The sequence below is a fragment of the Lepidochelys olivacea genome (genome assembly GCF_965140295.1).
Source record: "Lepidochelys olivacea isolate rLepOli2 genome assembly, chromosome: 8".
In the NCBI taxonomy this organism is placed as follows: domain Eukaryota; kingdom Metazoa; phylum Chordata; order Testudines; family Cheloniidae; genus Lepidochelys; species Lepidochelys olivacea.
The window spans coordinates 98,302,208-98,325,971 of record NC_140418.1 but is presented as its reverse complement, the minus strand read 5'-3'; the positions used below and the strand labels follow the sequence as shown (position 1 = coordinate 98,325,971).

The window sequence follows — 23,764 nt, the reverse complement described above, 5'->3', positions numbered from 1 at the left end:
ATGTGTTCCAACAGTAAAGGGTATCCAAGGGTTCTATAATTACACATCCACGTTTGTACTCAGCAGGCCTATCCAGAGACCTGCTTTATGCCACAAAGTGTATGTATAATTATAAATGCAACAGTGACACCATACTTAATTTTATACTGAGATTTACACTTGAAGTAGGACAAAATCTCGTTTCACATCATAATTTAATATAGTTTCCAAAATTGGCACAATACAGGACAATCACATTTGCCATGTCATTTTTAAAAGAAAAATATTTACTAACTTCTGCAAAGGAAATATTTGAACGTACTTCCTTTTTAAAATGTTGCTCTCCCCCCCACACACACACACTTGTGTTTCTCTCACTAAATAACCAGTTCCAACCCACTCCAAGTTTCCTCCTCTCTCTCTTCCTCCCCTCCCATTCCCAGAGTGACACCACACATAGGACACTTTTTAAACTTTAACTTAAACAGTGGCCTTACTTTTCAAAAATAGTGATCTTTGAGTCCCCACCCTAGGACACCTTAAATAGGCCTGATTCTCAGAGGGTAGGAGCTCAGAACTTTCCGAATATCTTTAAGGTTACTTACCACAAAATCGGAGGCACCCCAAATCACTAGTCACTTCTAGGGTGAACAGATGTCCCAATAAAATAAAGAGAAGCCAAGTAGTTCCAATACATATCTTATTCAGTAGGAAATAAGATAGTCTCAACGGTATTCATTACTCCATACAAGGGCTTGCTAATACTGGAAATTCTCACCAATATTCAGGCAATAAATTTAGAAGATGAAAACATTAATCAGAAGTTTGTCTAAACCCTGAAAGTTGCCAAACTTCTCAAAGCTCCTATGCTCTCATCAGGTTAGCCTTTTATCTCCTGTAGCTATCCATATTCAACTAGTATACAACACAAATACCACCACTCCAAATACCCAGACCAAAAGGCACAACAGCTTCCAACCATTTCACCCTGAAGTGAATAGTCCAACATCATCTTGCTATCTTTGTAAATAAAATACAGTTCATAAGAAAAAAAATAGGCTTTTCAGGTCAATCCCCCTAGAGAGTTTATTCTTCGGTAATATGCTCATGTTCTTATCTTAATTTAAAGAATACTTAAGATGATATTTCAACTTATGTCAATACTTTTATACTACCCTTTAAAGGTCTAATAGTCTCAAGCTACCTGCTAATTGCTTAGAGAGGAGTTGTAATAGCTTGAAAACAAAGAAGAAGAAATTAATAAATGGGGTCAGCTTAAGAGATCGGTCCATGCTTGAAAGATCACGCACAATTACCTAACATAAAGGCATATGATTCAGTCATTGCCCACCCCCCACCCCGCATTGAATCAAAGGTTGTTACATGCCTTGAAAATCAGTGGAAAGTGCTAATTTTGAACACGTTACTGGGGCCTTTTTACAAGACAAAGAGCAGCCTTTTTTTAAAGGTTGAAATGCTAGAACCCCAATCTCTTGCCTACCTTAAATATATGTTTATGGCTGTTACGTTACTAAAGGAAAACAACTCACCAAGAATTAAGGCAGGTCACTGCTACTTTCTCTTTGGTTTAGGCATACATATGCCTGTCACACCATCTCTCCACAATTCTGCGAGCAGGATGGATTTTAAGAGCCTACTGCTTCTAAGAACTGAGCAACATGCATGAAGTGGAACCTGGAGACCAACACACTGGGTCTAATGTTATGCCATGTAGCAGTCTGAGGGGGCAGCAGGTTATCATTACTGAACTACATTGGTAACTGTGATAACTCAAGGGAGTATGCTACTGTAGAGTCACTTCAGTACAAGAGCCACCACCCGTCTGACTCCTGCAATGAGGAACTCCTGCTTCGGCCCCCGGGGCTCAGGCTTCCGCCCTGGAAGCCAGCAAGTCTAACGCCAGCCCTGGCGTCCCCATTAAAACAGGGTCATGACCCACAGTCTGAGAACTGCTTTAGTTCAAATTATCATAATTTTCCACGTTTCAGATGAAGACACAAATCCCCCCAATCACATACATCATCCCCCCTCCTATTATTGTTCCCAATGCTGAACACTTCAACTTTATTATCTACAGCAGGGGTTCTCAACCTTTTTCTTTCTGAGGCCTTTCCCCCCCCCCCACCCCCCATCCTATAAAAACTCCACAGCCCACTTGTGCCACAACTGTTTTTCTGCATATTAAAGCCAGGACCAGAGTTAGGGGCTAGCAACCAGAACAACTGCTCAGGGCCCCGTGCCACAGGGGACCCCGTGAAGCTAAGCTGCTCAGGCTGCAGCTTCAGCTCCAGTTGGCAGGATTTGGGGCCCCGGGGCTTTGGCTTTCTGCCCTGGGCCTCAGGGAGTCCAATGCTGGCCCTGCTTGGTGGACCCCCTGCAGCCTGCTTGTGGCCTCCCAGGGGCCCCGGAGCCCTGCTCGAGAAGCACGGCTCTACGGAGGCCTTTCCGCCCGGCTCAACGCCGACCGGCCCATGCCCTGCAGAGCGAGCAGGGCACAGCACAGTCCACACCGAGGGCAGCGCTTCAGGGAGGGCCAGTGTGGTCCACCATTCACCTCCCCGGCACCACCAGGGCTTGGACTTCGGGAGTGGCCTCTCCTCAGAGGAGACAGCGAGAGGAGAGATTACTGGCGGCCTAGAACAAGGGAAGGGGGCACAGAACTAAGGCAAGAGTAGTCAAGGGTTACCGGGGGGCAAGGCAGGGCGCGGGGCCAGGGGTTACCGGGCCGGGGCGCGGTGGGGCTGGGGTGCAACAAGGCGCAGGGGTTACGGGAGGGAGAAGACGTGGGTTACCTCAGGTTACCGGGGTGGGGGAGGGGGGCCTGGCAGGACGCAGGTTCCCGGGGCGGGGAGAGCATGGCCCGGGGCCAGGGGTTACCGGGGGGCGCGGTGGGGCAGGGGTTACTCAGGGTTACCGGAGGGCGCGGAGGGACGGGGGTGAACGGGACGGGCGGGCGCAGGGGTTAGCGGGGGACCGCGGTGGGACGGCGGTTACCGGCACGGGGAGCCGAAGGACTCAGCTGCTCTCCCCCCGGAGCGGGAGGCAGGTCGGGGCGCCGCCAGCCCCTGAGTGACACTGCAGGCCGGGGAGCCCCGACCCCCCCGCCGCGAGGGGCACTGCAGGCCTCGGCCCCCGCCGGGGAAGGATCCCGGGGCTCGGCAGGGCGAGTGCCGAGCGGCCGGGCCGGAGGCAGTTACCTGGGTCAGGGAGAGATGGGAGGCCATGCTGCTTCCATCATGCACCGGCCGGGCAACAAGAAGCCGGAGCCGACGCGGGGCCCGGACCCTCACTCGCCAACTTCAGCAACTTCCCGATCCCGAGCCAGGCCCCGCCCGCAGCAAAACCCGGCGCCGGCTCCCGGCCCCCTGACTCGGCGCCTCCAGCCGTCCCGTGCTAGGGCTACTGCAAAACCCGGGCCGGATTTCCCCCCCCTGACTCGGCGCCTCCAGCCGTCCCGTGCGGCTACTGCAAAACCCGGGCCGGATTTTCCCCCCCCCTGATTCGGCGCCTCCAGCCCTCCCGTGCTAGGGCTACTGCAAAACCCGGGCCGGATTTCCCCCCCTGACTCGGCGCCTCCAGCCGTCCCGTGCTAGGGCTACTGCAAAACCCGGGCCGGATTTCCCCCCCTGACTCGGCGCCTCCAGCCCTCCCGTGCGGCTACTGCAAAACCTGGCGCCGGATCCTGCCCCCCTGATCTGGAGCCTCCAGCCCTCAGCACTTGGGCAGCTGCCTCTAAACCGGGAGCTGGAGTATTTGACTTGAATCAGCCAGCCTTTCTTCCCTTGTACTTGTAACATTCACTGCAGTGAAATCTCCATTGGTCCCATGCTCCTAACCCTCCTTCTGTCTTGGTTATTTCAGCCCCTGTTCCCCATGTCCTGGAGAGCTCCCAATATGCTGCTGGCTTAGGTAAGGGCTTCAAAGACTTTAAGGCCATAAGGGACCATCATGATGGTCTAGTAAGTTGGAGCTCCTACATAAGGCAGGCTGTAAACTTAACAGAACCAGGAGAAAATCACAGGAGGCTCCAATGCAATGTGCTGATGTGAAGCATCCTACCCGCACTCTCATCATCAACAGACATAGTCTTTGAGTTCAGCCTCCTACCTCTTTCTTTCTCCCTCCGTCTGTCACCGGCAGGAAATGGGGTACCTCTGTGCATGCCCTCCCTCAACTCCTGGGGGCATACAAGGGCTGCTCTGTCTTTCACCTGCTGATAACAACAATCCCCAGCAGCAGGGATTGCTCGGGCACAAGGTACTCTTGCTACCATTGCTCACTGCCCCAACGATGGTCATTTAAACAGATTTCCTGCACTTTTGCACCACCAGAGTGTTGGGACATTGTTGCAGAGTTCATTCAGTGGGGAGAGCGAATAGAAATCGTTCTTATTTTTAGATTTTAACCAAAGATGGATCAGACTCCAATAGAAATCTTTCATTCACTCAGTGCAGTGAGAGAGAATTACCAAAACCTGCGCTTATCTGCCAGAGGGTTTTCACAGTCCATTTTTTCCTTCCTCTGCTCTTTCTTCTATTGCTCTCTCCCTTTTTCTTTCTTTCTTCACTTCACTGAGTATGCTCATCCCAGCTGTCATACTCCAAATCCCCATCCTATCATTTCTCAACTACCAATCCCAACAGTTTTATTGCAACTGCCTGGTTCCAACTGCCTTTCCCAACTGCCAATCCCAAATGGAATTTCCTACTATCATTCCACAGCTGCCAAGTTCCAAATGTCATTCCTAATTGCCACGAAATCTTCAGGTTTCCTCATTCCACTCATTTTATGTCAAAGGGCATCTGCTTGTTGCAGAAGAGGAATATAATTATATAAACTCCATGTAAATATCTTGTTAGCTTTGCACCATCCAGTCCATCCTGGAAAACTCAGTAATGGATTTGCAGTTTACCTTAACCATAATTATCAACTTTCCCTTGGCACTTCAGTACTTCTGTTGTGTTCCACTGCCTACCCTACAGCAACAGTATTTTTGCTGTGCAGATTTGATACAACTCAGAGTCACTCTGCTTCTTTTTTGTACAATACCGTGGGGGGGGGGTTCAGTCTGGTGTTCATGTATGCAGGAGGGATCAGTATAGACTAATTTTCTGGCACTGTGAGGGGATCAGGGAGCATGAAATGCACATTTAGATGAATGGAAATATGGCAGTTAGATTTTGTTTTGAATACCTTGTGACTAGTATAAGGAAGTATGCTTTACTGATTTGTCTCAGCCACAGCAACAGCAAGGAGAAATTATTGAGAGAGGAAAGAATGTAGAACACAAACAATGTAATTATAAGTAATTATTCACACAGTTTTGAACACCATCAGCCAATGACAAGCTTCCTTGTATTTAACCTTTCTGTACTCCATTCCTCTTGAACAAAGTCCCTAAAAGTATAAGTATCTCTTTAGTTACCTTAAAAAGAAAAGGAGGTCTTATGGAGCCTTCGAGACTAACAAATTTATTTGAGCATAAGCTTTTGTGAGCTACAGCTGAATGCATCCGATGAACTGAGCTGTAGCTCACGAAAGCTTATGCTCAAATAAATTGGTTAGTCTCTAAGGTACCACAAGTCCTCCTTTTCTTTTTGTGGATACAGACTAACACGGCTGCTACTCTGAAACCTTAGTTACCTTGGTTATCCTCTCTTGAGAACAAAATGGAATGACATCCAAAAATTAGTGTCTGAAAAGTGAACTGTGAGATGTATACCTGCAACCATCTCAGCCGGAGCTAAAAGTATAGAGCCTGTTTAGTGATTGGCTGAGAGCTGCACAAGACGGACTAGGGAGGTCTGATTTTCCATTGATTTACATATTGGTCTTAATCCTTAGTCTTGTCACAGGAAACACTCACTCTTGCCTCCTCTTTGCTGCTCTGGCGATTAATTCTTTGCTGGTCTGGCACCCTCTTCTATCAATGGTTCACATGTCCTGCTGCCAGATGAAAAGCCTCTCTCTGTGTGATTCAGGGTGCTCTCTTTTCATTGCTTGGCCTTCCAGGCAGGTCATTATAGTCCTTCCCTTTCAGGGTACCAAAGTCCCACTGAATGACTGTCCTAAGCACTGTCTGCTCCACTGCCTCGTCTGTGCAACTTCCCCAATGGCTAGTAGGGGGACCTGGTTTGACCACTACTTTTTCATCCCAGGGGCCCTACTAGCCACAGGGGAAGTCACACAGACTAGGCAGTTGAGCAGAAGACTGGCTAGGGCAATCGTCCAGTGGGTCAACGCCAGTTGACTAATAATCCCTACTCTGTTTTGAAAAGGCTGCCTGGTGTCACTGTGAATACTTCCTGAGGTGCTTTGATCCTTGAAGAGGGCAAAAAGTCTCTGAACAGGAGTCTATCTCAGTTGGACTCTCTGGGCAGAGTTCATGGGTACCTCCAAAGGACTACTTAAAAACGGGGGTGTAACACAGGAGAGGCAGGCTGGGACATAGCCAAGATGAGGCTGGAGCACGTGGCCTTCTGCCCAGTCATCAGCTGGAACAGCTGTCCCTATAGGATCACTTGCTACCACTGTAACTTAGAGCAGTCCTTAGGCTGCTCCAAGTTACACCAGGTCCAAAATGGCTCCCTAGATCAGGGAGGATGGCTTTAAGAGCCACATTCCCTTCATAGAATCATAGAATCATAGAATATCAGGGTTGGAAGGGACCCCAGAAGGTCATCTAGTCCAACCCCCTGCTCGAAGCAGGACCAATTCCCAGTTAAATCATCCCAGCCAGGGTTTTGTCAAGCCTGACCTTAAAAACTCTAAGGAAGGAGATTCTACCACCTCCCTAGGTAACGCATTCCAGTGTTTCACCACCCTCTAAGTTTTTCCTAATATCCAATCTAAACCTCCCCCACCGCAACTTGAGACCATTACTCCTCGTTCTGTCATCTGCTACCATTGAGAACAGTCTAGAGCCATCCTCTTTGGAACCCCCTTTCAGGTAGTTGAAAGCAGCTATCAAATCCCCCCTCATTCTTCTCTTCTGCAGGCTAAACAATCCCAGCTCCCTCAGCCTCTCCTCATAACTCATGTGTTCCAGTCCCCTAATCATTTTTGTTGCCCTTCGCTGGACTCTCTCCAATTTATCCACATCCTTCTTGAAGTGTGGGGCCCAAAACTGGACACAGTACTCCAGATGAGGCCTCACCAATGTCGAATAGAGGGGAACGATCACGTCCCTCGATCTGCTCGCTATGCCCCTACTTATACATCCCAAAATGCCATTGGCCTTCTTGGCAACAAGGGCACACTGCTGACTCATATCATGCTTCTCGTCCACTGTCACCCCTAGGTCCTTTTCCGCAGAACTGCTGCCTAGCCATTCGGTCCCTAGTCTGTAGCTGTGCATTGGGTTCTTTCGTCCTAAGTGCAGGACCCTGCACTTATCCTTATTGAACCTCATCAGATTTCTTTTGGCCCAATCCTCCAATTTGTCTAGGTCCTTCTGTATCCTATCCCTCCCCTCCAGCGTATCCACCACTCCTCCCAGTTTAGTATCATCCGCATCCTTCCTTTGGCACAAGTGAGGATTTAGCCCATTGTGTAGTCAGTCATTTATACCAGGCAATGTGAGAGTAAAATGCTACCATTCTGGTTTGGTAGCATTTTACAGCCACTTTAGACTCCCCCACAGCTCAGGTATATGTCTACACAATGTATAAAGCAATGAAGAATCAGGGCCAAGTACTACTGTCCCTCTCAGAAAGCTTTGAAGTATGCTATAGGGATAAAATTAGGAATCAATTGCTGATCTAAAAATTACAGACTCTGCAGGTATTATATGTGGAATCTGACACATGGTAGATAATTCAGCAAGAGAGTCAGAATGCCCATGAACTACATGAAGACTATTCTATTATTAGGTTGATTCTACAACTTTCCCCATTCAATATTAATTCTCTTTGTACAATAGATAGCTAGGTTTCCTTTTTTCTATAACAACTGCAGTAGGACAGTATAAGTTTACCTATTAGCGGACATGCAGTGTCATCACGTGATGGACATGGAGACAAGAGTTGGTGTGCTATTGTTTGAGAGTATGAAAGAATTACTCTGTGGGATTTTTTCATTAACACTGTAGTATACATAGGTCTAACCTGCAAAGTTTGGATCCAGATCTGAACATTCCTCTTGTCTTGGGGAGGAGGTGAGGGAGAGGCTCTAGTTCTGGGGTTTTGGTTCATGAGTTGTTAGTTTAGGATATACAAATCACCAGTGTATGCACATGCTAACTTTTCACAGGACAAATAAAACAAGTGCCTTGAGAATAAAAGTTGGTAAGTTAAAGTAACCCGAGGCCTGCCTACCCTGCCTTCTTTGCACCAATGTAACATAACTCGACTGGTACAGACCCCTAGGATAGATGTGCTGCACAAGTGTAAGAAGCAACTTGCATCAGCACAACTTACACCAACTTGATACCCTGTGCAGCACCAAAGCAACGGAGCAGGGAAATGAGAATCAGGTCCCTATGTCCCCATGTATTTTAGCAGTATATTCATGAGTCCCCAAAAAATAGCTTTAATAGAGTTAATGATATTGTATGATATCTTCAGGTCTCCCAGGAAGTATTAACTTTAATAACTGTCCTTTGTTTTATGATAGCTTTGTTTATGCCATGGATCCAGCCTCACGAACCTCATTATTTTTCCAAGGCTACACCTAGATGTTTGGTATGACTGGTCCTGCTCATTGTGGGCAAAAGGACTATTAAAACTATCTGGCATTCAACAGGCTAACTGGAAAGATGATTCACTCCTGCATGCCTGTGTGTGGTATGCTTTACCGAGCTGTATGGATGAACTGAGTCCTTTTAGTGCTCAGCTCCAGAGCAAAAACAGATTAACAACTCAAATACTACAAATAAAAAACCTTAAGTATAGATGAATGAAAGGATTAGGAGTTTCAGTGTGTGTCTCATATAAACAAAGCCGTGATACATCATTATTCTGTAATCATTACTTTTCAGCAGCTTTTTTTCAGTACCTTCCCCACCCCACCCCCACCTCAAAATATTAGCTTGGGTCTAATTCTTCTCTCATTGGGCCAGATGCTGTACCCTTTTATCACATTGAGTAGTATCTTATTTTATGAGTAGCCTACATCAGAGGAACTGCTCACTGTAAAGGTGGCAGAATCTACCTTCATTTAAATCAGTGGCAGTTGGTATTCTTGTCCCATATCTGCAGCTGCATCTCCCCACCCCCACCCCAAACATGATGTTTAATTTGGGGCCACATGCACACAACCTGCTCAGAAGCCAGAGAGCCATTTCTGGTTACCATTTAGGAGTCCTGCGTGACTTCTGACCATGGCAGAGATTTAATTTCCTGTTCTTCCTCTGCTTAGCAAGTTGTATTTGGCTCCACCTCTGGGTTTTCCAGTCCACATACAATGGTAGCCAGAGGCCACAGAGCCTCACAAAAAGACGGGAGGACTGCAACCACTGGAGGGAACAAGCAAGAAGTAGCTGGAGAGATGTTATGGGCACATAGAGAGAGATGTAAGGGAATTTGCTTATAAGTGAGGAGGGTACTGTATTATTTTGAATAGGGTCTCACAAAGCCAAGAGCCAGCCCTGTTCTTACTGGGCAAGGACATGTTACCATACTTGAGTTACTAAAGGATTACTTCTGGGGAATGGGGAGGAGAATAATAAAACAATATTAGTTAATACTTTGCATCAAAAGCATCTTTTACCTAAGGGTCATGTGACAGGGTGCACCAACCGCGCACTGGGCTGCTGAGGGCGGACCAATCATTGTGGGCCCAGGCGACCACACCCCTCTTCCCCTGCTGCACATGCTCCAGATGGAGATGCCACATAAAAGAAGGCAGCCCACGTGTGTTGGGGTAGGTGATAGAAGAGCAAGGATGTACCTTGCTGACTCTTGTGATGCTCCTGGAGGTAGTGCCTGAAGACCCAAACTACTTTCCAGATGACTTGCTGATGGTGGAGACTGCCAGGGAAGCCCAGCCACCTCCTGCTGAGGAAGCTACTGCCTGTTCTATGTCCCAATACAGAGGGAAGTAAGGCCTATAGTTTGCTGGTTTGTTTTCCCCAGCCAGGGGTCATAGTCTGATATCTTGCCCTGTCCAGAAGGCTAACTCCTCAGTGCAACTACCTGCCCCAGCCTGGAGCCTGCTAGGCTGTAGACTGTCTGCTTTGCCTGCCCAGGGATTGTAGTCTGTTTACTACATTGCTCCTCCTAGGAAGCTAATTCTCCAGTGTAACTGCCTGCCCCAGCCCAGAGGCTGCAGGGCCATAAGATGGTTTGTCTGCTTTGCCCCAGCCCAGAGGCTGCAGGGCAACAAGACTGCTTGTTTGTTTTGCCCAGCCAAGGGGCTCCAGGGCCTTAGATGGTTTGTCTGTTTTACCCATCCAGAGACTATGGACTATTTACCAAGTGACTGGGTGTACCAACTCTGCACTGGGCCAACGGGGGCTCCCTAGTTCGGTGCATGGAACCTGTCACAGAGCACTTTCTGAGGCTGTGTAAGTAATGTCCCATTTTTCAGAGGGGGAAACAGACAATCACAGATGCTGATGAGAAATCGTTCCACATAAGTAATTAGTAGCTGAAAGCTGGTGCTGTCGTGTGGGTGGAAATTGTGGAGTCATGTGTGTAAAAAAGCTGAAAATAGGGGCTCTTGTTTCCATGCACTGGCTTGTAGTGAGCAATGTTGCTCTCTGTACATGTCTCCCAAAGTTTGTGTACAGAGCTGCCCTTGGGCTGGTGGCACAATCATCTGTTACCCCACATTGCTGCTATTCCCACCTTCTCTGATCAACTGTCACATTCCAGCCACCACAGAACCTTTGGATCCAACATTTCATCTGGTTGTCACAGGGCCCCATGACAATTGACCCTTGTGATGCTCTGAACAAAAAGAGCTCTCAGCCATGTTTGTAGCTGTTTCTGTCACTTCACACTGACTCAACAGATATTCTAGGCTTCAGAGTGGCACTCCTGGAAGATTTGTGTAGATGGTGAAGGAGGAGTCTGGGTGCTGCAGAAAGGGGCTGAGTGTGTTTACAGTTATTGTGTGTGTTGTTGTGTGGGCAGTTTTGAAGAGCTGTGGCAGTTGGGCCAAGTAATCCACCATCTGTGTAGTCTCCCTCATATAAGCAATGAAATTGTTGCATGCAAATTAGCTGTAGAGTAAGGATGGTGATTGATTGAATTGCTGCTGACATTACAATCGTTTAGGACTCTTGGCATGGCATAGATATATGCCTTACTATAGCTGAAAGCCTGTGCTGTCACTTGGGTATAATTTGCAAAGTTGAAATGGCTGAGAACTTAAAAAATTAATGGTAATAGACTGCGAATCCCAGTGATGATTGAACCTGGCCATATTCCAAACGAAAAGGCCTATTGGAGCTATAGCGCATCTTTTAGACAGATATCTAGTTATGAGAGTATATACCAAGCTGATTATGAAAGGAGACATATGATTGACCATTTTGCTAATTCCCCTCTCCTTCAGAGGATTTAAATTGATAAGACTACCAAACAGTGTGAAAGAAGAAGTTTTTCTCCTGTTTATATATTACAGGCAATGCTCAGTAATGGCCTGATCATGTAAGGCAGTGGTTCTCAAACTAGGGCCGCTGCTTGTTCAGGGAAAGCCCCTGGTGGGCCAGGGGGGTTTGTTTTCCTGCCACGTCCGCAAGTTTGGCTGATCGCGGCTCCCACTGGCCACGGTTCGCTGCTCCAGGCCCATGGGGGCTGTGGGAAGCGGCGTGGGCCGAGGGATGCACTGGCCACCCTTCCTGCAGCCCCCATTGGCCTGGAGTGGCAAACGGCGGCCAGTGGGAGCCGCGATCAGCCAAACTTGCGGACGTGGCAGGAAAACAAACCAGCCTGCTTGCTGAACAAGCAGCGGCCCTAGTTTGAGAACCACTGGTGTAAGGTTCTAAGGTCCTAATCCTCAAAAGTTAGTTAGGTGCCGATTCCCATTGATTTCAAGGCACGTTAAGTGCCAAATACCTTCTATGATCTGGGCATGAGTGCCTCCATGTCCTCAACTTCCACTGACTTGGTACCTGCAAACTCTAAAGACTTTTAATTTTTTGAAATGTTTATTTTCTTGGTTTATATTCAAGTAATCCACTAGTCCTAATAATTCATTGCTAATAACTTAACAATAGTCTTTATTAGATACAGTTAACATATATACAGACCATCTTAACTCAGATCACTCTTTCAGTCTAACCTAAAACCAGCTGCCTCCTTCCACTGTCAGCTCCCACACCCTGAAGAGTCTACATACTGTCTTTGCATCCCAGTAATACTACACTTCCCTCTGCGGGCTCCATCAATACAACCTGAGACGACAACATGCTGAGGCATTTGTGACCCAAGAACCTGTTAATGCCAACTGGTAAGCAGGGGATACAGAAATATCTTGATTCTGGTATGTACAATCTGGTTCCTCAAAGAATGTCATTTGAGGTCTTAAATAAAAGCTGGAGTCATACTGGTTATCACATCTCGATTATCACTACAAAAGTTTTTTTTTCTCCTGCTGATAATAGCTCATCTTAATTAAATTAGCCTCTTACTCCACCTTTTCATGTTCTCTGTATATGTATATATCTTCTTACTATATGTTCCATTCTATGCATCCGATGAAGTGGGCTGTAGCCCATGAAAGCTTTTGCTCAAATTTGTTAATCTCTACAGTGCCACAAGTCTTCCTGTTCTTTTTTTGCAGATACAGACTAACACAACTGCTACTCTGAAACTGGTTATTGGTGTATGAGGAGTTATGTTTTGTTGGAGAAAAACACAGTTCTCTTCTCAGGTAGGGTGCAGCAAGTCAGATACGGTTTATTATCTCAAGCAATTGCACAGAGGGAGAGAGTGCACTAGGACACAGGGTTCCCCCACCTAGGCAGGTCTCTCTCAGATAAACAATTTGAGCAAGTATTTATACCTTTATTACAGACAATAATAAGCAACAACTGCATATTTATACATATTCCTTCATGATGCCTTATTTTTCTTACCATTTCTCTTATAGTCTGCATTTTATTCTTATCTAATACAAGGTCACAACAGTCTCTTTCACAGTTGTTTTCCACTCGCTTCGCACTATCCCCGCTTTACAAATCTCGTGTTATTAAAGCTAGAGTTAGCCTGACTCCTGCTCATTTCAGAGGCCTGCATCCAAATTCCCTTTATCTACTTCCACCCTCCCCCCTTTTGTGCTTCCAGCGCAACTATCAATTTTAAACTTCCATTTTCATTAAATTTTGTATTTCAAACTCTGCATCAAATACTTCAACCTTAGGGGTTTTAATTGGATACAATGCAGGGTTAGTGTGGACATGGAAAGTATTATTATTATTATTACGTCCTTTACAACAACAGTAACATGACCTAAACCAAATAACAATACAAGCAATAACATGCCCACAATAATACTACAATGGGTTGTTGCACAGTTTTAGTCACAAAACACAGTACATCATACTTAGTACATAAGGTAGACGCTCTATAAGTGCTATGAAAGGCATACTTTTCAACTTGAAGCTGTAGCCCATGAAAGCTTATGCTCAAATAAATTTGTTTCTAAGGTGCCACAAGTACTCCTGTTCGTTTTTTGCAGATACCAACTAACACGGCTGCTATTCTGAAACTGGTTATTAGTATATGAGGAGTTATGTTTATATACTGATAATATGGCTTTAATGTCTATATCAAGGCAAGGATGAAAAACAGGATTTCCTCCAAACAGGAGGTAAGAAATGTGTCTCTCTGTCAGAATGTAAATTAAGCATTGTAAACTAACACACTGGATGCTCTTTACATATGAAGTCAGAAGATAACTAAGAGATGTGAAGTCAACAAGGAAGGAGCACATAGGAAAAACAAATCACAGGTGGTTATTCTGGCTGTGTGCAAAGACAATAAGCTTTGGGGTATATCTATGAATGAAAGAAGACATCCCATCTTCCTGCACCTAGGAAGTAAATGGACAGTGCATTTACATTTGTGAAAATGGTATCTCAGCCCACCTTGGTTGAAATGCTGTAGAAGACTTTGGGGATGAGATAAACATCTTTAGAGAGGAGGTTAACCTGTTAAGTTTAGTTTCTAGAAAGTGTGTTATGATTTTGTTTTATATGTAACCATTTGTTTCCAATATTCTTACTATCACTTGAATCTTTGATAAACTGATTCTAGTTTTCATGATAACTAATCTTAATGCTATGATATTAAGTGAGGTGCTGATCGTAAGTTGAATCATACAAGCTGGTGTGTACATTGTTTCTGGGGGACAACAGACCTGGTATTTTTGTGAGTGCTCAATGACTAAGAGGCTGAACATCACAGCGGTAACACTTCAAAAGGATTCAAAGAGTGGGGTGCAACTATTGTTAATCTGCAAGGCAAAAGAAGGGCTAGCATTCTCCAGAGGAGAGTGCTTGGGTGGCTAATAGGGAGGTGGTGTCAGGGAACTGACACCAGTTAACCACAAGCAAGATTCCCTCACAGTGGAGACAAGGGTCTAACTAGGTGACTCACAGCCCTAGATACCCTGAGAACTGTCACAGCATTGCTCATTTATTAACTAACATTGCTAAGTAAACACTGTTCATGGAGAGTAAGCTCTTTTCAAAATTAGATCCTGTGGACAAGATCCTGTCCTAAGGAACAGCCTCTTTGCATCTCATTACAGCAGTATCTAGCCCTAAAGGTGGTCAAACTCACTCAGGGAGGATTACCGCAGCATAAAGTTGATTCTCCAATGTCATACAGTTGATGTAGGGGCTCTTATGCTACTCTCTTCACTATTGCTGCCTAAGTGAGAAAATGACCAGAGGGAAAGGGGATATGTCCAGAATGCTCCTGCTCTATACCAGTCCTTGCTGTATTTTTCCTCTTGTGGCCCTTTTCTGCCTGTCAAAGTTAGTGCAGCCCTGAAGTTGCTTTAACATGGTTTATGGAGACCAGACCTGCACAAAGCAACAGCAGGATTAGGGAAGCACAAAGGTGAGTTTTAAGCTACCTCTGCACCTACACTGCTGACCTCTGCTTTCTGCAGTTCAGTTGCACTCCAGATTATGGCTGAGCATTTCAGAAGTTTAATTTCTTCACTAGGCAATCCAAATATCAAAAGTAATAAGAGTACATTATGGATTGCTCATAACACTTCGCTTTTGAAAATGAACAAGAGCCTGAAAAATAAGAGGTTGGCCAAATTGTGTTGTTGGGCAGGAACTGGGAATGTGACATTTAAAAATAAATGAAGTAAATCTCTTCAAAACAAATGTGTTTTATGGAAGTACTGGCAACCGGATATGCAACAGCAATAAAAGAGTCTATAACATCCAAAAACACTTCAAAGTAAGATTTAACCTTTCATTGAAGATTGTAAACATAATTTCTCCAGAAATTTCACTAATTTGATGCATCTCATACCCCACAACTATTGTACAAACATATATAAAAGATAAATTAATTCCTCATAAGCCAGCCTGAGGGAATATAGCAGTACAGTCTTTCATACTGAACATTATTTTTTATCATAAGATTACTTTTTTTAAACCGGAGAAGTCTCTAAAACATTTATTCAATGGGACCTTCGACAGATATAACTGTTAAAGGCTTAGCCACCACTTGCACTACCCAGCATGTACATAAACAGAAATACAGAAAGCAATGATACTGATGCTGAAACAACAGCCTTCATTATAAATTAAATATGTCAGCATTGTACTATATAATTATTCAACCAAAATTAGGGTCAAGAACTAACACATTTACAAAATACTGTGCTGAAAGGCTTTTATCAACAGTTTCTTCTATTTCCCTTTTTCCTAAGCATATTGTCTATGTTAAAAGTGCCTGGTGGCTTTATCAATCAAGGAAATGCGTAACTGACCTGTTTAAAACAACAAGAAATCAATTCAATTTTTTTTTTTTTAAGTAGCTAGGGAGTAGTATGGATTGAATTTTCAGAGCAGACCTAAATTAAAACTATTTCTCTATGTACGTCAGAAAGTATGATCATTCATTTCAAAATGGTAATGTACCACACGTATTTAGTTAAAAGAGTGCATTATTGAATGGTGTACTTCTCATACTTAAGACAGCCTGGTGACTATAACTAGGGTGTCACTATTTTTGTTCCATTAGAGTTCATGTTTGATGATGAAATCTGTGTCTTTTTCAGGCTCTTCTTTTTCTCTCTCTTCTTTTCTTTATATATTTTCTTACACTAGTCTTCCTGTACTTCTTTCATTTTCTTTTCCGCTTCCTAGTTATCAAATAAGAATTTCAAAACAACTTTGAAATGGTGAAGATAAAATAGTGTCATAAATGTCAGTGCAATTAATATAGGTTATATGATAAATCATTATTTTCCCTCCAAGATCACAATAATCCAACACATGAATCCTTTACTCATGTTGAGAAATACCTCAGGCACAGAGACAGAAAAGTACTTAAGCACAGGCTCAAGTTCATCCCTGTTCAGAATATGTCTTTATCATGTGCTGAACTTTAAGCATGTGCTCAAATGCGGTTCTGAATTTGGGCCTTACTCTGTAAGTGATCCCCTTGGCCTTGACAGGAATATTTGTGGTGTAAGATATTACTTATTGGGAGTAAGGATTATAGAGGACTGATGATAGATCATTGAGTTCAGAAGGAGTGTGGCTGCTCAGTACTTCTGAAAAATCAGGATTGGGCATTTCTGGTTGGGAACCTAACAACGGAGATATACTAAATTAGAGGTCATTTTTGCAAATTCTGGCCTAAATTCTTAGAAAAGAATATAAATTCATAAAGAAAGCATGTTTAGTTATTTGAGTACTCCTGAGTTCTAATCCTATCTCAACCATGATTTCCTCTGTGGTCTTTGTAAGTCACAAACTTTTTACCTCAGTTTCCTCATCTGTAAAACTAATATTAACTGTTCTACCTCAGAGGGTGTTGTGACAATTAATTAGCTGTTAGGCCAGACTATGGCTGGGTCTGAACTGGTGTGTGAGGGACAAGAACACAAGAAGCCTTTCCTCCCTTTTCTGACACAGTCATAGTGAGGAGACCAATCATTATGCAAGTGTAAAGCCTTTATCATGTTTGAAAATGTGTTAACACATGCATTTTAACTAGCACTATGTTAAACATAATTTTGCCTGAGTGTGGACAAAAACAACTGTGTTAGCTACTCATGATTCAAGTTATGTTTAACATTCTGCTAATTAAAACATGTTAGTTAACATAGTGCATTTGCCTGGTATAGACAAGGCCTGAAATTGCTGCCACTAGGAATAGGGAGCAAGTGAGTGAGGGCAGGGCCATGACCCACTCACATCTGCACCAGTTGGTAGAGCAGAATTGTTGCAGGGGAAAGTGCAGACTGCACTTTGTAAAACTCCAGCAGAGCTCCTGTTGCAGGGTGCTCTCCCCAGAGACCTAAGGAATTCTGGCTGCGTCCACCAGAATTCCTGTAGGGATTCTTTCCACTGCACTGTTCTTTCTCAAAGCCACAATCTAATCCAATGTCTGTAAACACATGAAAAACATCATCTAAATGGAGTTACGCTGGAGGTACACCAGTGTAAGAGAGGAAAAAATCTGGCTGATGATGTGGTCAATTATTGCAAAACATCAGTGGACAAAATGTTGCTCTTAGGTACAACCACATAACCCAAGTCATATCACTGGGACTTCAGAGGGTATAAATCAGCGAGGAATTTTGCCCCCAAATCTGTTTTTTCTCCCCTCAACTACTGAACTATCACTTGTGGCCCAAGTAGATATGTTCACAAGGGACCCATAATTCCTCATTGCCCACATATAGTTTACTATCCTAAACAATGTATTTCTACTTTTTTAAAAATAAAGGTGGAATGTTTCTCAAAATTGATAATACAAGTAAGCTCTCCACTGACCACCCACACCTAGTTGTCACCTAGCACCCCATACTATAACCCATATGGAGTATCATCAAACAATTACAAGCCATACTAGATGGGGTCCACATCTTGAAATAAATATTTCCTGAACCCCCTTTTCTGCCCTTCAAACAACCCCTCAACCTCACTAGGCTCATCATCAAAACCAAGTACCCCATAGACCAGGACACATCAACTCAAAGTGGCACCAGGCCTTGCCATAGCAACAAATGCTAAACCTGCAGCCATATCTCCACTGTTATTATGATCAATACTGCCCACCATACAGCTTTCAAGACCCATGGGTCTCAGGCATGCCTATCACAACATATGGTGTATTTCATCCAGTGCATCAAATACCTCAACAACAATTATGTGGGTGAAACAATCAATATGCTTTTGAAAGAACTCACACAGAAAAACGATAAAAGACAAAACCACCCTATGACTCGTGGGTGAACACTTTTCACAAAACAATCTCTGCATATCTGACCTCTCAATCCTTGTCTTCCAAGGAAACCGGCACAAGACCTTCAAAAGACAAGCCTGGGAGCTTAAATTCAGAACTCTACTAAACACCAAAAATAATGGATTCAACAGACACTGGTTCTATGTCTCATTACAACAAACTGTAACCCACTTGGCTTTGTCTACACTGGAACTTCATCAGCAAAACTTTTGTCATTCAGGGGTGTTAAAAAAAAACACACACACCCTGAACCACAAAAGTTTTACCAATGAAAAGTGCCGGTGTGAACAGTGCTTTGCCGGCAGGAGCGCTCTCCTGCTGGCAAAGCCCCTGCTGCGCGTGCAGGGTGGAAGTTTTTTGTGGACAGGAGAGCTTTCTCCTGCTGCCAAACGGCAACTGCGCTGCCTGCCTTTTAATGGCACAGCTGTAGGGGCACATTTGCGTGGCTAAAAGCGAGGTAGTGTAAACAAAGCCTAACTCTCCTTTGTCCTATGACTGCAGAGGTGTTAATTGCCCACTTCATTTTTAATAGTTTCTTGCCACACATGTTCCCTTCTTAAGCTTAAGGATCTGTTCCACCTCGTATTTACCTAAGGCAGGGTTGATTACCTTTCCCAGACCTAAAGAAGAGCTCTGTGGAGCTCGAAAGCCTGTCTCTGTCTCTTTCACCAACAGAAGTTTGCTCAATAAAAGATATTAACTCTCCCACCTTGTCTCTTTCAGTGCAATTAATAGTCATTTTACTATATGTCACATCATACGATTTTCCAGTAAGGTAATCTGACAGACAAGAGGGCATCTAACAAATGTACTTTTATGAGGCTGAAAATGATTACTTTTCATGTAGCAAATATTTCTGCTGCAATTCAAAGACTGGGGTGAATAATAGGCACTATTGTCTTATTTCTAGAAATGTATGCATGGCTAGCTAACATTTTAATGTCTATTCCTTGTATGGTCCACACACCTACACAACTGGATCAACATGGGAGGCCTCTAAGGAAAAACAATGTGCTTTTTGCATGTCTGCTTAATTTTCTCTTTCTAAATTAATTTAAAAGCATAAGGAATTCAGCAATATACCTGTTGACTCAGTCTTTTATGGGACCATTTGAAGGCCACACATGGCTGATTAGATTCAATTGCTGGAATTTAAGTTTCATTCAATAGCATGGGCCTTTGTAATTCCCCATATTTCATTTCCAACTTTTTCAGCAAAATTTTCATAATTTGAAATAAGAAAATTATCAAAGATTGTACCAGACTTCACAGTTGGAATTGAACAGCTATAACCGTAAAGATCAGGCCACTCATAAAATATGACTTTATTTATCCTTTCCTGAATGAACTTCTAGAGGCAATTGTAAAAGCATTCTAATTGTTTTAAGGCAAACACAGGAAAAAATATTTGAAGTATGGTTCTACTTTGAAAAGTGACAATGTGAAAACCAGGCCATGGAGCATCATGTTCACTGTCCCACGATAGCTTTCAGATCCAATTCCCTAAGCTTACAAGTAAAACAGTGTTTTTAAATTCTCTGTCCCTAAAAACTCACCCTGGGATCTGAACATCTGGGTGAGTTTTTACCTGTTTACACATTATCACAAGTAACCTTGAACCAAATGAGGTGTACTACTACTAATGAGGTGTAGTTAAGGTGTAACTGAAGAGCATGGTGAATTTTAACCTACAGATAATAAACTTCAGATGGGTCAAAATTACTGATGATGATATTCAAATAGGAAAGAACTCAGCTAGCCTTACAGATCACTGGGTGATTTTAACATGAGTAAAGATGACAGAGTCTGGCTGTAGAAAAGGCAGAGGCCATGCTCCCAAGGAGTTCACAATACAAATGAGACAAATGAGATTCAATATTTATTAAGCATTAACTGTGAGATTTAGAAAAACTTGTACTGTCTCTTCCACAGTCTAAGGATTAGAGTTTTATGGACCTGATATTATTTCCATTACGTATTGAATCTATTATTTTCCTTAATCACAGTAAGGATATGCAACAATGTTTTACTTATAATCCAGGTTTGAGATCATCAGTGGTTCCCATTCCCCATCCATTTCTTCATCCCAGTCATCTGGCTTCTTGACATCTGGGCCAGGAAAGTGTTCTGGCTGGTCCCAGTCCTGAAATTATATTTACGTGTCAGGCTAAGAGTTCTAAAAATATATTTGTTGTGAATGAATGAATGAATGCTACTGCTCACATGGGAACAGATTTACACAATACCCAATTTTCTCTCAAATGTGTGCCTTTGTTCATAATAAAGATTTGTTTGCTAACTGGGTTAACCAGTAACTTCATTACCTTTCATATTTTTATCTGGACAGGTGCCACTTTCCTCCACCATATCCTGAGTTTTGATTAACTGAAATCTGAGTCAGATTAACCCCTACAGGTAAAATAGAGGTGCTATTTGATTCCCTGAAACCATGGAAGCAGCTGAGATGGAGGGACTGCAATTTAGTGACGGGCATGCGGTGGTACCACCACAAGAAACTAGTAGTGCTAAATGGCAGCCAGGCCTTTGTAAGAGTGCTGCGAGCATGGGCTGTCCAACAGAGGGCCTCAGTCAGTACGTTTTCAGGTCAGCCTGGCCCCAGTCCTCCAGCAGAGCCTGAACTTCAGGAAGCTTGGGCTGCTGTATCTCTGCTCCTAGTAGACTTTCCGCCACTGGGGGGCCTGGAATTCGGGTTTTACTGGCTTGTGTCAATAGAACTCAAAGGCTAAATCAGGCCCCATGAAGCCCTGCAACAAGGTCATGCTTTTCCTGGTCTGTCCTACAGACTTCTTCACAGTAGCAAGTCACTTTGAATTTTGTTACATTATTCTACATTTAACATTTGACCTTCGTAATCACCTGTAATAACTGCACACAAACACAGACACAGTCAAGACTTATGAACCCCAAACTGAAACTAACACAACAATATTTAACTTTTAATTTTCTCCTGGAAAATATAGACTCATTCCAAAATGAAAGCAGTGACATTATTAAAATAGCAGTTTCGCTAAAGAGAAACTCAAGCAACACTGGGTTTGATCATGACCATTTATGTGCCATTTGTTTACTATCCCTTCTTAAATCTTGTAAGCAAGCCAGAATTAGTGAATTAATGAATTGTTATTACATATTTATAAGCAGGAGGTGGACTAAATGATTCATCTTCTCTATCATTGATGTCTAGGATTCCATCCTGCCTACACAAATTAAGAGAAAAGTGTAAGCAAAATACGCTAAGAGTGCCCATAAATCAAATTCAGCAGTCAGACATACAGCTGCAAGTCCCATTGACATCAGTGAAAATAGCAAGAATGTATGCAAAGATGTAATTTGCCTGGTAGGTTTAATATAGGTCAGCCAGTCTAGACCAGGTTATTTTAAAATGTATATAGAAAAATTAAGAGACCTCAAGGTAATAATTACCATAGTCATGATATCCAGAATGAAATATGGCTATTCATTATTCCCTTACTGCTGGTTTCTTGTCTTCAGGATCCTCAATCATTTCCCTTTCATCCCAGTCTTCAGGGTTCTTTGTATCAGGATCTTTATCTTTTTAGAAGGTGAGAATTCCCAGTCTTCTTCTAGATGACCAGATTCCATTTTTTTTTTTTTTTTTTGGTTATCAATCTTTACTTCATAAGTACCATCTGAATGAATGATCAGAGTACGGTTGTGTGTACACATCATCCAGAACAAAAAAAGGAAAGTACATTAAAGTTATAATATGGCTCTAGGTGCCAGTTTTCTAGTGCAATGTTCCAAATAGCTGGCTGGCCCTCTTCACCATCATACCAAAATGTAAATCTTAAGGAAATACAAAACATGGGCATGAAAACACCAGTCTATCCACCAGCTTGACCCATTTATATACGGAATGTCAACACAAATAGCTAAAATTTGTTCTTTCATGTCTTAATGCTAATTTACTTTGAGTGTTTTACAAATTAACTTAGGGCTGTCGATTAATCATAGTTAACTCATGCAATTAACTCACAAAAATTAATAGTGATTAATCGCGATCTGTTAAACAATAGAATACCAATTTAAATTTATTAAATATTTTGGATGTTTTTCTACATTTTCAAATATATTGATTTTTATTACAACACAGAATACAAAGTATACACTGCTCACTTTATTATTATTTTTGATTTTTACAAACATTTGCACTGTTAAGATGATAAACTAAAGAAATAGTATTTTTCAATTCTCCTAATACAAATACTGTAATGTAATCTCTATCATGAAAGTGCAACTTACAAATGTAGATTTTTTGTTAAATAACTCAAAAACAAAACAATGTAAAACTTTAGAGCCTACAAGTCCAATCTGTCCTACTTCTTGTTCATCCAATCACTAAGACAAGCAAGTTTGTTTACATTTATGTGAGATAATGCTGCCTGCTTCTTATTTATAATGTCACCTGACAGTGAGAACAGGCGTTCACATGGCATTCTGAAGCTGGTGTTGCAAGGTATTTACGTGCCAGATATGATAAACATTCGTATGCCCCTTCTTGCTTCGGCCACCATTCCAGAGGACATGCTTCCATGCTGATGATGCTAATTAAATAAATAATGCATTATTAAAGTTATGATTGAACTTCTTGGGGGAGAATTGTATGTCTCCTGCTCTGTTTTACCCACATTCTGCCACATATTTTGTATTATGGCAGTCTCGGATGATGACCCTGAATGAATGGATGAAGTGAGCTGTAGCTCACGAAAGCTCATGCTCAAATAAATTGGTTAGTCTCTAAGGTGCCACAAGTACTCCTTTTCTTTTTGCAAAGACAGACTAACACAGCTGTTACTCTGAGACCCAGAAAATGTTCATTTTAAGAACACTTTCACAGCAGATTTGACAAAATGCAAAGAAGGTCCCAATGTGAAATTTCTAAAGATAGCTACAGCACTGGACCCAAGGTTTAAGAATCTGAAGTGCCTTCCAAAATCTGAGAGGGATGAGATGTGGAACATACTTTCAGAAGTCTTAAAAGAACAACATTCCGATGTGGAAACTACAGAACCCGAACTACCAAAAAAGAAAATCAATATTCTGCTGGTGGTATCTGACTCAGATTATGAAAATGAACGTGCGTCAGTCTGCACTGCTTTGGATTGTTATTGAGCAGAACCCATCATCAGCATGGACGCATGTCCTCTGGAATGGTGGTTGAAGCATGAAGGGACATATCAATCTTCAGCGTATCTGGCACGTAAATATCTTGCAACACCATCTACAACAGTGTCATGTGAATTCCTGTCCTTGTTGGATCATATTAAAGAAGTTCTGTATTAAAATCACAAATGAGTTTGATTCCCCAGAGTTTAAATTCCAGGGTA

General features: G+C 43.0%; 1 protein-coding gene, 1 long non-coding RNA gene and 1 pseudogene across 5 annotated transcripts in view; 1 reads left to right on the top strand and 2 right to left on the bottom strand.

The window, feature by feature from the left end:
* EPS15 (epidermal growth factor receptor pathway substrate 15) overlaps nucleotides 1–3,374 on the bottom strand; it is a 108,688-nt gene extending 105,314 nt beyond the window's left edge. For 2 of the 3 annotated variants that reach the window (XM_084636327.1, XM_084636328.1), the window contains exon 1: nucleotides 3,198–3,373. In XM_084636327.1, coding sequence (XP_084492453.1) covers nucleotides 3,198–3,224 — 27 coding nt within the window. In that variant the 5' untranslated portion in view covers nucleotides 3,225–3,373. Of the gene's footprint in view, nucleotides 1–3,197 lie in introns of all 3 variants that reach the window. The other variant, XM_084636329.1, reaches the window with a different exon arrangement.
* An 8,892-nt stretch (nucleotides 3,375–12,266) lies between these two features.
* LOC311525626 lies at nucleotides 12,267–14,093 on the top strand. The gene is made up of 3 exons (XR_014712829.1): nucleotides 12,267–12,396; nucleotides 12,730–12,819; nucleotides 13,627–14,093. It is a non-coding gene; the product is annotated as an uncharacterized lncRNA (long non-coding RNA).
* Nucleotides 14,094–19,554: 5,461 nt separating this feature from the next.
* On the bottom strand, nucleotides 19,555–22,019 carry LOC311524967 (calreticulin pseudogene; annotated as a pseudogene). The gene is made up of 3 exons: nucleotides 21,889–22,019; nucleotides 20,426–20,538; nucleotides 19,555–19,681 (listed from the first exon to the last, which is right to left on the bottom strand). The product of its transcript is annotated as a calreticulin pseudogene (transcript).
* Nucleotides 22,020–23,764: the final 1,745 nt, after the last annotated feature.